Consider the following 15608-nt stretch of genomic DNA (forward strand, 5'->3'; position numbering starts at 1 on the left):
TTGGCGGAGAGGTCTCCGGGTTCGATTCCTCGGTGATGCAGAATTGTTTTTTCGGTAACCTAAGCTTCTTTTTAATTTAAGTGATAGAAATTTACGATACTGCATCGTAAAAATTACGATGTTTGAGTTTAGGTCCGGCATTACAATATTCTATACTAAAAATTACGATGTTTTTACCGTAATTTTTCATACAGTTTTCTTTCCGTGCACTGTAACTTGTGAAAAAATCCATTATTTGAGTTAAATTTTTTTTTTTTAATTCTAATCGACGATTGTAGGTCACTGAATGCGAATGATTAATTAATTCAGTGTCGTTTAATTGCAATTAATAAAAAACGAAAACTACAAGACTGTATATCTATATATATCCATGTAAAATTAACATGGATGGTGATATATCTATATTTATAGATATTATGTACATTTTATTCTACTAGGGGCGCCTGTGCATCACTTTCCTAGTACAGCTGTTATTTTAAAAATTTTTTTTTTTATATTTCATAATTAAATGAGCATTATGAGTCGTGCACTTTTGGATTTTCCAAACTTTTCTTAATTTTGAAAATACATTTGAAAACGAAAATTTTGTATATGATACGTTTCCGGATGATCAATTTTTAAAAAAGTAATGTCTGTTTGAGAATAAAAAAGCCGATTATTTTTAAATTAATTCTTTCTTGGATTGAGTAAAAAAAATTTTTAAAAATCAATTTGACAAATGAAATATCCCGTATTTTGTGTAATTCTTCTAATTTTTTAAAAGCATTAATTTGTTAAAAACGTAATGATACATAATGAAAGAACAATAGTTTTGTTTGAAAATGATCGTAGATAAAAATTTAAAACGACAAGATTTTTGGAGGGGGTCCACTTTGCCCCACATTCTAGATTTTTTTATTTTAATGGACACAACTTATCAATGTTGAATTAAAAACAAGGGGCTAAAAAGTAGTGCAAAGAGTAAAAAAAAAGTATTTATTCCTTAGGGAGCCCACATTGCCCCTCCCCTGCCCCTATCAAGTTTAGTTTAAGATCTGTACTTTAAGCAGTAATGCAATAGTAAATTTCGAGTTTTCTCGCATATGTTTCCTTGTTTATATTAATGTTTACTGTATTCGTAAAATACTAAAAATTTAAATAGCGCCTTAATTGTGACCAATAATGAATCGTGCAAGAAAAATACTTTTTTTTTTAGTGCATAAATCATAACATCAAAAATTACCAAAATTTTGTTTTATGATTTATGACTGATCTTATAATACTATTTTTATTTCTAAAACAATGGAAATATTTATAGTACTCGTATGAAAGTTAACGATAATCTTTTTTAAATGTATGCACAAGGCCCGTAATTCCCCTGGCCGGTCACTACTCCGGTAATCCACCACGTAGCATTTACATCAACTTCCTCTCCATTTATAAATACATGTACACAAGTCTACACAATGCGTCGTCATTAAATAAAAATCAATCAGAAGATTGTGAAGGAGGCTTAACGGATTTACTTCTACCACTCAGAGCTTAGTCTATACTTCATCCTAGTACAAGGGGGTGATGCAAGCATCATATCATTTTCCGTTCCTCTTTTTTATTCTAATTGGCTCTATAGAGTTATTTACTCTTTATTTACTTGGAAGTAATCATTTTTTCTTTTTCCTTACTTGCATTATTATTATTATTATTATCATTATTATCACTCTTTAAAAATATTTTTTTTTGTCTCATTTCAGGCAATCATGTATGAAGGTCAGGATAAAAACCCGGAAATGTGCAGAGTTCTACTTACCCATGAAGTTATGTGCAGGTGCGTAAATTTGTATAAAAATATTCTAGAACAAGTACAATTGCGTTTATTATTGCTAGATGCTTAAACAAATTTTTTTTATATAATTTTTAATCCTAATTACATACAAATTTTCCTTAATCCTGCATTAGTGACCTCTTTTGTTACTATTAGAATTTTACTAAAAATTTTTTTTTATAGAAAAAAATTTTATGTGAAAATTAGTTTTGCTGTATAAAAATAAAAAAAAAATTTCTGTGAAAATTAATTTTGCTGTACAAAAATAAAAAAAAATTTTTTTATAAAAAAAGAAAATTTTCTGTGAAAATTAATTTTGCCGTACAAAAATAAAAAACAATTTTTCATATAGAAAAAAATTTTCTGTGAAAATTAATTTTGCCGTACATAAAAAAAAAAATTTTTTTTTACATAAAAAAATTTTCTGTGAAAATTAATTTTGCCGTCCAAAAATAAAAAAAATTTTTTTTCCTCCGTGTAAATATACATGAAAAAACTCTTATATCAAGTGATAGAATTCTATAGTATCGAAGTATAAAAATACTTGATACAAGATTAATGCATCTATGTCAGTCATATACATCACATACATAAATATGAATATGCGTAGATATGCTGCTTACGCACAGTGCAAGTGAGTTGAATCACTTTAGCCCATGGGACGTTGCCCTGAGCCCTTATCTCTGTCACCCTATTGCGTAACTATCCCTTTTCTACTACATCGTTACTAAAAATCCCATGGGCTGGCTCAATCTAGTCAAAAGAAGGTGCAAGGTTTTTAGCTTTAGCCTCAAAACTTTTGCTTTGAGTTCATAGCATAAGAATACTATTATTATTATCTTAAAAGTTCATCCCAAACAATTAACTTTTTATTTATCGTTATATGAATAATTTCATTATGTATCAGAAAAATTAATAAATTAAATCATTAAAATCTAACTTCTTGAATGTCTTGCTGTACTCATTTATTATTATTATTTTAATAATTATTATAACGATTAATTTTCAGTCGGTGCTGTGACAAAAAAAGTTGCGGTAATAGAAATGAAACACCAAGTGATCCCGTTATCATCGACCGGTGAGTTAATTTTTAATTAATTTTTACAAATTGAAAGTACGGATGTCTAAAGAGCATTAAACGTTAAATTGTACATTTTCTGACTTAATCTTGTTCAATTAACCCATACAATTGTATTTATTCAACTCCGAAGATATATACTTTTTCATAAATTGTTGAACTTCAATTCGTTATTTATGAATAATTAGACGGTCGAAAATTAAAAAAAATTTTTTTTTAAACTCACAACAAATACATTAAAAGACCGTCAGTTTTTGGAAAGTTTTTGACAGTTAGTTTTTTTTTTTATAACTGAGAAACTGGTACTGTACTGCAGAGAGCGTATGCAATCAACGTTAAATATCTAATTTTTAATGAAATTCATCTAGGGCTATAGGTGGTCAATCGACTTCAAATTATAAAGTAATTGTACACAGAAAAAAAAAATTCTTGAACCGGGAAAATTATAAGGAAGACGGAAGTTATTTTGGAGCAAGAAGAAATTTTCTTAGCTTAAAAAAATTTAACTTCGTTCAAGAAACTTTAACTTCATTCAAGAAATTTTCAGACTTTCTTAAAATTTTCTTGATTTAAGAAAAATTTACTTTGGTACAAAAATTTTTCCTCTTGATTCAAGACAATTACCTCCTTCAAAATTATTTTCTTGGTTTAAGAATTTTTCTCTCGAATCAAGTTAATTTTTTTTTTTTTTTTTTTTTTTTCAGTGTATAAATAAATCAGAGTTTTATTTAGAAAATTAACTTAACCATAGGGTCTGTAATAAATGCGAGATAAGGTTTCTTCAAGTGGTTAATTCAAAATTTTATTTTGGCTGAATAAAAATATTTAAAAAATCATTCAAACGTTGTTTAGTAAAGTACTACAACATATAACAATTTTAGCAAAATTAAAAAGGGTCGGGCTTGAAAGTGGTCGATTTGGTGTAGAATACCTCACATCTATGTATATATTTATACATGTATACATCTATGTACATATATACATATATATAAAAGAGCAGTGAATATTGGGTGAGTTTGATATCTGAATAGTCTATATAGAATGTTTTAAGATAAGAGAAACGGTAGGAACAAGTTTCCCATGGGACCTCAGATGAGATGGTCTTCACGAAGACGCGACTCGTACACAGTGATCCTCAACCAATAAATATCATGCCTATTCTTATTGTTCTCCTTGCCAAATATGTCTACATTTATCATAGGAAGGTTGAGAATAATAAAACACTAAAATTTCTGTCAACATTGTTTTTTTTTTTTTTTTTTTTTAATGCGCTGAAAGTATATTTTATAATTGTGTTTTATTTGTAAAATTTGCAATTTTGATTGTTTAATCAAATTTTAGTTTTTCTTTTTTTTTTCATAATAAATTTTTTTATTGGAAAATTTATTTTCTTCAAGAATTTTTTTAAAATTTTCTTTCAAAAGATATTTATAATTAATCATTAAAAAAAAAAATAATTTTCATAGTATTGACATCGATATTGATCCAATATTTTGCAAAAGAGCAATAAAATAAATTTTTAAAAATAAAAATATGTTAAATTAAAAACGAATTGTTAGAAAAAAAATTTTCAATTAAGAATCGCTAAAAAATAATATGTACATTGGCCACATCATTGTATACATACAATGCAACTAAAATTAGTTCTGTAATAGCGGTCACGTGTCATATACCACCAGAAGAATAGCTCTCTTCAACCGTTATTATTTTGTGGATTATTAATCTCATATTGAAATTGTATCTTGATGTTTATTTTTCCTTTATTAGTTCTCACAGTATTACTTTGATTGCATTGTTTACAATATTGTTTATAGTGTTTCCCATAGTAAAAATTTAAGAATAATAAACGGTATGAAATACGATACATTTAATTTGAATATGAATACTTAAAAAATTTTGTTATTATAAATTTATATTTTTTAGAAAAATTTAATTTTTATTTAACAAGATTAAATATTTAATCGCTTTTTTGGCTTAGTTATTTTTTTGACGTTTTTTCACTTGAAAATTTATGAAAAATTATTGACAATACTTAATGGTAAAAAAATTTTTTAATTAAAGTAAATTTTAATAAATTATCGTAAAATTTTATTAGAGTAATAATTGTATAAGACTTTGTTAGAATTAATTAAAATTCCGTAACAACTGATTAAAAAAATGTGTAATTTTTTGTACAATTGAGATATCAAGATCGATTAAAGCGCCGCTACAGTCATTATGTGACTGCCGTGATTTGTGAACAATAAATAAATAAAATTTTGCTTTATTAAATAATGACATTTGTGAAATTATACTGTACTTTTTTAATTATTGACGTTTTTAAAGATATAAGCTCATCCCGATGTTTCACTCATCAAGAGCTTTTATTTGAGTACCCACATGCATTTTGATATATTTTTATATTTACATATATATAATATATATAAATATATGAAAAAATGATGTGGGTACTTAAATGAAAGGTCTTGATGAGTGTAACATCAGGATGAGCTTATATTTTTAAAAATGTCAGTAGTTGTCAAGATAAAAGCTCATTTCTTAATTATATCATATATATTTTAAAGATATAAGCTCATCTTGACGTTACACTCATCAAGAGCTTTCATTTGAGTACCCACTTACATTTTTGATATATTTTTCATATATACATATATATAAATATATAAAATATATGAAAAATTGATGTGGGTACTCAAATGAAAGGTCTTGATGAGTGTTACATCAGGATGAGCTTATATCTTTAAAAATGTCAATAGTTCACGAGATACAAGGTCAGTTCTTAATTATGTATCTAAAGATAGAGAATTTTTGAATGCAGCCTTAATACTTGTCATCATAAATTGATTGTTGGTGAGAATGATATGAAACCATGAAAAGGCACAACTCCAGGTGAAGACTTTTCCAACGATACCAAATTTAACCATAAAAACCCATTTTATCACTTAAATACACTGGCCACAAAATTTTGCTTATCTAAATTAAAATAGATGAATGTCTTGAAGTTAGTCAAAGGTCGAAACTCGCAAAATCGGGCCACGATTCATTGGTTAAAATTTAGGCGCGCGCTATTCAAATTTCTAGTTCTTTTAGTAATATAGATTGTTGTTATTGAAATATATTTTATTTGCCGGACATATTATTCTACTTGATATAAGTGCACTCATATTATCCCGTAAGTGCGATATAAGTGAATAAAAATTAATTTCAATTTTGAGAAAACTTCTTTTTTTTTTTACATGTCGAGAATATAATACCCGACTAGAAATGTTAATGTAAGACCTATTGGGTCCTCATTGGGCTGTCTAATAGGGCCCCCAAATAGGGATGTCACGCAAAGTCCTATGTGGCCCTCATTGGGAAATTCCTCTCAGGTCCCAATGGGGAAAACCCCATAAGAACCCCATCTTACTCATGTCACACTACTCATTAGTAATTATTTAATTTGAATTGAAACGAAATCATTGGTCGGAAAAATCCTTGTCGAGAGTTGGGCTCGAACTTGCGTCGTTAGGGTCCTTAGTCGTTCACGTTACCGCTGGTCCAAGCAGGAATGCTGATCAAATCAATCGGTTAACTGACACTTTATTCATGCTATGCTCAAGCTTTTACAAATTGTTTTTTTTATTTATTCACTTTTCTGGCGTGAAAATACAATTTTTGTATAAAGTAAATAGAAAATTTTAAAATAAAAAAAAAACAACTGAAAAATCCAAAAAAATTGAAAGAATTAAAAATAAAATTCCTTAAAACTGTCCGATTTGATTTGGGATCCTCTTTATGCTAACATAAAGAACTTTTATTTTCAAGATTAAAATTTTGTTGAAATGCATATTATTTAAAAAAATTTTTTATATGGATAAAAATTTAATTATGAAAAATACCGATAATGAAAATTTTTTTTCAATTAAAATTTCTTTTCATACTGAGAAAAAAAATTTGGAGTATGAATTTTGTTTCAGCAACATTAAAATGTATTTCAGTCTAAAAACTCAGTATTTGAATTTAATCAGCACAGAAAGAAAAATTTCTTGACTGGAGAACAAAATTCTTGGCTCAAGAAAATTTTTGGGTACCGGAAAGAAGACCGAAGCTTGTTGCTCGAAGTAAAATTTTTTCTCGAAATTCTATTCTTGGTGGAAGTAATTTTTTATTAATTCAAATCATCATAAATTTTTATCGTTGATCGAGATTTTTAGATACCTTAGGGAAACAGCGCCACCTAATTCAGCTGAGAAAAAAATCTTCCCATTTGACATGTTAATCAATAAAAATATTAATGAAAATTTACTTCTATCAAGAACTAAATTTTTTTGTAGCAAGAGGCAGAATTTTCTTAAAACAAGATTTTCTTGACTTAAATAAATTTTTTGGATCTAGATATGTATTTCTTGAAGCAAGGGAATTAATTTTGTTGGAATAAGTGAAAATTCTTGTGTCAAAAAAAAAAATTTTTTTCAATGTTAGATGAATTTTTTCTAATTCTTTTCTATTCTTAACAAATAATTTTTATTTTTATTTCTAATTAATTTATAACAAATTTATTCTAATAATATAAGCTCACACATCTTTGGGCGATTAATTTTTATATAAATAAACGACTACCTAAATTTAAAGATTATTTCTTCATGTATCTACTCACAGTTTGGGTTAACCTAATTGGGTTCTACTACGAGCCCAGTTAGGAAAACCCATCGATGCAATATTTACATTACGTTGAGAAAATCATCTTCGGTCCCATACAGGTCTCACTTGGGAGAACTTAGCAATTTTATTTTTATTTTTCGTTGGGTTATCCCTCTTAAGTTCCACACAGGACCCTATTGGGAAAAATTTAATAAAAATTATAATTTTAACATTGGGATTGCCCAATTGGGGCTAATTAGGCTCTTGTAGGGATTTCCCCATTGGGCAGACCTCTTCGGGACCCAATCAGATCCAGATGTATACCCTGGGTAATCCCAAAGTAATTTCTAGTCGGGAAGCACTACCTCAACGCTTCGCTGATGAGGCGTGCAAAAATTCTAACTTTAAATAAATTATTAATATGTACGGCTGTTCAATTGATTTCAAAAAAGTTTTATTAAAAAACTTAGTAGTATGTGTATAAGTTAAGTCCATTAATATCCTGTTAATACTGTAACAAATTGCGTAAAGGTAATAATAACAAATAATGGCAATATACAAAATCAGAGTTACGAGTGCATTATAAAATAAAAAAGTGTATTTTTAATGGAATATTAATCACCACTGTTAAATTAAAACGAAATGTTAATGTATAAATCACCTATTTGAAAATTAGCTGCCTCGCCCATTATCACTAACAATATCCGTAGCAATTGCTGCAAAATGTCATAATCAATATATTAATTACTTGATCCCCAATTTACACAATCATCAAACCACGGTTGTTATTTGAACTGTCTTGCGCTGTGTAATTAACACTCAGTTTGTTTGAAAAGCTACAACCGGTTGTTGGTTGAATAAAAATACTTTTTATTTTGCTTTGGTATTAATGAAAAAAAAAAAAATTAAGCCAATTTTAAAATAATCAAAGATGTATTTTAACCATAAGCTTGCCCAAAGGTAAGATACTTAAAAAATCTCTGCTCCAAATCAAAGTTCTCCATTTTAGCCCAATATTTTCAGTGCGTAGAACCACACAATAAAATTGAGCAAGGGGACTATTGTAAAACTCAGAGTGGGCGACAATAGGGTATCAATGGCACTTTGATTGAGACGGCCTTCGTTGATTATGACATGCTTACTCAACTGTACTAAAAGAACAAACATAAATACCACGGACTACCGGCACCTGAAAAGTCCCCACAGCCACTGAAACGACAACAAATAATGGATAAACAAGTATAATGTAACCCTCATATTTTCACTCATTTTTTGTTCTATGCGATTCCCTTTTAAATGTTAGAATGGTATTAAAAAGTAAAGCTGTAATTTGCAATTTTGTCAGAAAGAGAAATAAGAATGAAAATTTATGGTGGCACGTGTAAATATCCGCGACAAAATTAATAAATTTTTATTTACAAGCTCAAAGATTTGATGAGAAAACGGTGTATCGGTGTGGGGGGGGGGTCTTAATATCGAAATAAACACAGAAAAAAAAATTTACTTGAATCAAGTAAATAATTTTGAAGAATTTCATCTTCTTAGTTTAAGAAATTTTTCTTGGTTTAAGTAAATTTTATTTAATTCAAGAAATTTTTATGTTGATTCAAGACACTCAAACTCGTCAAAATTATTTTCTTGGTTCAAGAATTCAAGTTAACTTTTTTTTCAGTGAAACTATTTTTTTTTATTTGGTCTTTATTTTCTTGGAAAAAAAAATATTTTTCCACTTACAATATTTCTTATGCTGAGAAAAAAACTTGAGATTGCTCCACCAACAATACGTTGTAATTTTAGTTTAAAAATCTTTTATTGATATATATATATATATATATATATATATATATATATATATATATAATTTACATGTTACAATTTAATTGTACATTATACGGATAATAAGGCCTAGCTAAGGGAGATCTTGAAAAAAATCGAAAATATTGCATTTAATTATTGCAATGTATCATTAATTTTTAAATTAATACATTAGCCATAAAATATAATGGAGTAATGGTAATTTTCACCATAAACAAACACGAAATTAAATTTTTTAAAAAACCTTGCGAGTAGGCCTTATTTTACTACGGTAGGGTAATAAGGCCTGCGGGTTATACATCCTGGAAATAGTTATACTATACGTGATAAAATTGGTATTAGAGATCAATCATCACTTAAATTGAGCAACAATACTTTTTAAGATGTTGATAAAAATTAGAACAATGATTTTAAATTATTAAATATAAAATTATAAAAAATGTTTACCATTTACTCAAATCGTTTTTTAGGAATTCTTCTGCGCTACTTTAGCATATTTAGGATGATGAAATATAGAAGACAAGGAACGTTGTATCGGGACTCTATAAACTTGTAGCGACATTTCTATGCTAGACGCTTCTATTAGAGAAGTCTTTAGCCGAAGAGGTTATTTTAAATAGCATTTCTATCACTTAGGCCTTATTACCCGCGGGTACCTTAGATCTGAAACTAAATTTGATATTTTTCTGAAAACTCTACTGCTATTTTAATAACTAGAATTCAAATTTGCGCGCGCATGCGCGCGCCTGAGTTTAAGATTTGCATATATTTTCATGCTTATGATATATTTGACCAATCACGTTACGAATAGTTTGCTTACATGATATATTTTCAAATTTTTCATCTAAATTATAAGAATGGATTACAATACGTAATTTTACCATAAAAAAATCCTTTAATAATACTTTGTAAATTAATAGGAACAAATTTTTTTTCAGTGTAAACAATATAGAAGCAGAAAGTCGATCCACGATTTGGAGAAAGTATAAAGTTTTAATAAAATTGGCGAATGTATAGGATTGTGGAATACCACATATACATATCTCATCTCGATATGGTTATATATGTAGATATAGCTATACTTGGATGCACTCTGCGTGTAGGGCTAGCATACAGAGGCTATGATCGATGCTTAAATTAAGGGGTTACCGGGCGGTGGTCGAAACAAAGTTAACCAATCACGGTGGTAGATCGTCCGTTCTGCCGTTATTGGCCGTCATTGCCGGGCGCTCGTCACATTGTTGAATTTTATTTTTTTTTCGTCGACGTTTTTTCAGTATTTTTTTTTTTTATTCTAGGATCGTGAACGAGCTGGAAAGATAACGCGTGTGGGTACCGCGACCGAGTCGAAATAGAGACAAAATTTTCGTAATTATGGAGTGCAAGTATACTCGAGGGATTTAACGGTTGAACGGTGTTGCGAGCAGCCTACACTACTACTCGAATATATATCGTAAATTGTCATTTCATAATTATACATGCTAATTATTTTCAGTGTGCCTATCGTTTTCATAAAAGTAAAATGAAAGTTATGCTGATATAACGATTAATTTTAAAAAGTTCGGCTTAACGAGCTCGAAAAATTTGATTTATTAGCTATTGGCCGATTCATTATGTCGGTAATTCTGTAGAGTTAATAAATTAATCAAAATTATAGAAACTGGATTACTGAAATTAGTAATTAAATTTTTTACAAGGCTTACAAAAAAAAAGTATTGCACACTGATAGAAAATTTATGTTGACTCAAGAGATATTTTCTTGATCTAAGAATTTATTTTGGAAGACAAATAATTATTTTGCTTTAAGAATTTCTTGTCTTGATTTAGATTTTCTTGGCTTAAGAGCTATATTATCTTCAATCGATACATTTAGTTTTTCAACCAAAATAACATTATCGTTTAAAAAACTTAAAATAACTCATCAAAGTATACTTCAAAAACTAAATAGTCTTTACCTGTTATACCGAAAAAAAATTATTTCTTGGAAATAAGTAAATTAATGACTCAAAAAAAAGCCATTCTTAACACAAGTCGGTAACATCTTGAATCAATGTTATCGCCTATCTTGAACCAAGAGACAAAAATTCTTGAAAGAAATATATCTATATCTAGTTTTAAGAGTTCAAATTTTGAAGAAAAAAAGTTTCTTGAATCAAGATTGTTTTTCTATCAGTGCACTTATACTCATATATGGCATTATATTCTCAATTTTGATATTATGACATCCATAAGTACGTCAGAACTTATCAAAAATTATGCGTGTACTCATCAAGTCATATCTGGCCGCATTAAATTCTCTAATATGGTTACATGTGAAGATATCAACTCATATCAGAAAATTTTCCAAGGACAATTATTAAAAATTTTTTTTAATTTAAAAAAAGTTGATAAGTATCAATTAAAAAGGTTTTTCGGTCATAAGAGGGTACTCTAGTTTATACACTGATAGAAGGATTTAGTTCTATTTAATAAGATTTAGTAATAGTTACTATATCATTTATTAAAGCCCATTTATTTCCACTAAATAAATATTTAGTAGTATTTAACAAATTATTTATTGCTACTCAATAAATCGTTTATTGGTATTAAAGAAATTGATTTTTTAACTAATTTTAGCCTATAACTTAACGTTTTTACTCAAAATAAATCAAAATAATTTTAAGTAAAAATGTAAAGTATTACAAAGAAAAGAATCTCATTAAATTATAATTGTTTGTTTGAGACATTTATAAAAATTATATCAAAAATTACATATAAGCCATTTAGGAGTGTGTTAATTTAATCCCATAAATGTTAAATCTACATATGAAAGTGTAAAATTTTTAACACTGAATTTTTTGACGCAATGACGCAAAATTTTTTACTGTGTATTACATTGAAATTAACGCATAGTCATCTACCGACAATAATTACCAAACAAATATTTAGTACTTATTACTAAATATTATTTGGTGAAAACAAATATTTATTTTCATGTAATAGAACTTTGTTTATTTTAATATAATTTATTTAGAATGAAAAAATCATTTATTAAATTGTAACCAATAATATTGATGGGGAAAAGTTTTTTTTTTCTCAAATTAATCAATAAAAATCCTAATCAAAATTTTTATTTTTACTATTTTTTTAGGCCTAAAAATTGTGAAAAACAGCCACATAAAAAATATTTAGTACCTACTACTAAATATTATTTGATGGAATCAAATATTTATTTCCATGTAATAGGACTTTGTTTATATTAATATAATTTGGAATAAACTTAGAATAAAAAAATTATGTATTGAACTGTAACAAATAATATTGACAGGTAAAAAATTTTTTTTTTCTCTCAAATAAATGACTAAAAATTTTGTTCCTAAATCAGTTTAGTGCTCCTTCTATAGAGACCCGAATTTCAAGCGTTTTTGAGGATTTATAGAAAAAAGCAATTGATATTTTTACAATCCATTTTTTAAAATCTTATTTATTGATATTTCAAGAGTACATTAAGATGTCCTACTTACCACGATAAGTTACAATTTATAAATACATACACTTACAGATTAAAACGAAGTGAACTGCCTGCTGTCTGATAGGATCAGTTCATTCAAAATGTATGTGCAAAATGTGCACTTGTTTTTCGATCAAGTAAAACATGACGTCCAATGAAGGGTTACATGTATGTATGCATCCGTACATACGTATGAAGGTGTGTGTGTGTGTGTGTGTGTGTGTGTGTGTGTGTGTGTGTGTGTGTGTGTGTGTGTGTGTGTGTTCATTCTGGTGTGAGTTAATACGTGTAAATGTGTGCGTTACAATCAATCGTCACTTGAATTGATTGCAAGAGAATACAACTAGAGGGACCTGACGAAACTGACGTCACAATGACGTACGGATTGTCAATCAGTCACGTTTGTGGCGTTAATGAATGTAAATCATATTTATATCGGTCGATACAAGCCATTGTTTCTTGCCCTCATGATTATCTACTTTTTTTCCGAGGCATTAATTTGATAATTATAATCAGTATAACTTAAGACGGAAAAATAACAATATTAATCCTTGGTTGGTTGAAAATAGAGTCGGGTTGATGTGTTGTTAGTTGATTAAATATTTTTTAGGTTGACTTAAGGAATATCCACTATTTCCTAATAGTATTAGTACAATCAAAACACACTAGTTCTTTTTTCCCTTATGTCTCACTTATTAATACATATGTGAGATACTCTTGAACGAAGCATATGGGGCTACTGGGACTCCCCATCCCCAATTGTAGGGTGTCTGTCACACCCTTATTTCTTTATATGCCTATGCTGCTGTGCCACATACTTTACTCATGTCAGAATAAATATGCAAACCTAGAATAGCTAGGACTGAATGTATTACGAGAGACTGCAATGACAAAATAGGTACCCCCCTATTTTGTGTACTTTTGCTGGTGTGTTTTTATTATCCAATATTGTGTGTGTATAAAGATAAAATACACTGTGGAGAATTTTACACTTCACTGGTAAGAGTGATTTTTAACCAAAATATAATTAGCTACCAAACAAAAATATTTTTTTCTTTTTCAGTCTAATTATTAATTAGGTAAGAGAATAAAGAAAATTTTTTCTCTGGCGTATTTATATGATAAAATTAGTTTTTTAAATTAAATTTAGTATCATCAGTTTGTGATAAAAAAATTCAAGAAAATTTTTTTCAAATTTCGAAAAAATTGAAAATCCAGTAGATTATGGAAAGTGTGGTTTAAATTGCCATAACTTTTTCAAAAATTAACTTATCGGGACGTTTTTTTCTTTAAAATTTTTGTTATTAAATGTTCTTTTTGGGATAAAATAGAAAAAAATTATGTGAAGCTATCTTCATCGTTATTTTTTAAATTTTCTGAATAAACTCTGAATTTCTCGAAATGATAAACATTTTTAATTTTTTTTTTTCTTTCTTTCATATGAAACTTTGACATTTTCTACAAATATCCTGAAAATTTTAAAATGGTGTTTTTTTGATTTCTATTTTTTTTCAACTGAAAAAAAAAAAAAATTTTTTTTTCATGTCATAAATGAATTTTTCCTAATGTCACATAGATATTTCTATCATGTTACCATTGAAAAAATTCCTATGTTGATATTGAAAAAATATATAAAAATATAAATATCGAAAAATCATTAAACCAAAGTTTTCTTATCCATAATTCGTAAATTTGGTCAATCGCATAGTGACTTTAATTAATTGGTAACCGAGGTACCATCTCATTCTCTAAGACAATCTTTATTAATGAAAGATCAAGCGTAACGCTTTGAAATTTATCTCTGTGATACTTTAACTATCAAATGTACGAGCGAGTGTAGTGATTTAACCAATGGCTTTCCTAGGAATGTATGGTCGCTTTGTACTTGATTAAATGTTATATACTGCGTGTAATATTGGATTGCTGTTCTAGAAATTTTCTCCATGCCAGAATAAGGCTCAAAATTCAAAATTTATCAGCATTAATTTTAAATCTGCCATTTTCTTTTGTTAAAAAAAAAAAAAAAAAAAATCTAATGTATATTTTTTGTATTCATTTATGTATACTTATCTTTTAATGCTTATATATCTCTGCGATAAAGATAAGTATATTGAAAGTAAGTTAGAATCTGACGGTGTTTCATGTGCTAAACTTCTATCCAGTCTACCATGTTAAAGTATATATTTAAATTTAAAAATAAGAATGAGGCGTATCGAGGTAATACTCAACAGGAAATAACCGTACGAGAATCACCGAGCGTCTTGGTATATCGTGGAACACTACTAAGATTTCACACTCGCTATGGGACTCTCGGGTGTCTTTGTGAGATTCTCCCATTAGATCTTTTAAAGTGCGCCAAAATTGCAATGCAAAATTCTAGATAAGTTATAAATATGCATTGTCTACTTTTATAAGAATTTTTACAATAAAAAAAAAAAAATTGTTTTTGATAAAAAGTTTTCGACTGAAAATAAAGATTTTTAAATTTTAAGTTGAATTAAAAAAAAAAAAAAAAAAACTTTTAAATCGAATTAAATCTTATGTTTTATGTGGTTGATAATTATTTGACTTTGATAATTATACTTGTGCACATAAAAATCATTCAAATGAGAAAGGACGCATGTTGTGTGGACATAACAGATGCCAAGCGTCACGGCTCGATGATACCTAGTATATATAAAGGGTATCTCCAGATTGAGATACGGTAGATGACTTCAAATGGCATTTGGCCCTCTCTCCTTTATTTAATCTCCACGAAAATTCATCTTTGTACTCTTTGCTTGTTTTTATACCTTTGTGGT

The 15608-nt window shown here is 27.9% G+C and overlaps 1 protein-coding gene across 3 annotated transcripts in view; it reads left to right on the forward strand.

The window, feature by feature from the left end:
* Kn (EBF transcription factor knot) overlaps positions 1-15608 on the forward strand; it is a 97090-nt gene that overhangs the window by 27788 nt on the left and 53694 nt on the right. For all 3 annotated transcript variants that reach the window (XM_074252598.1, XM_074252599.1, XM_074252600.1), the window contains exons 5-6: positions 1731-1804; positions 2811-2879. In XM_074252598.1, coding sequence (XP_074108699.1) covers positions 1731-1804; positions 2811-2879 — 143 coding nt within the window. The remainder of the gene's footprint in view (positions 1-1730; positions 1805-2810; positions 2880-15608) is intronic.

This window comes from Cotesia typhae, unplaced genomic scaffold (genome assembly GCF_013202065.1).
Source record: "Cotesia typhae breed Kobodo isofemale line unplaced genomic scaffold, CoteBio_Ctyphae scaffold_121, whole genome shotgun sequence".
Classification (NCBI taxonomy): Eukaryota; Metazoa; Arthropoda; class Insecta; order Hymenoptera; family Braconidae; genus Cotesia; species Cotesia typhae.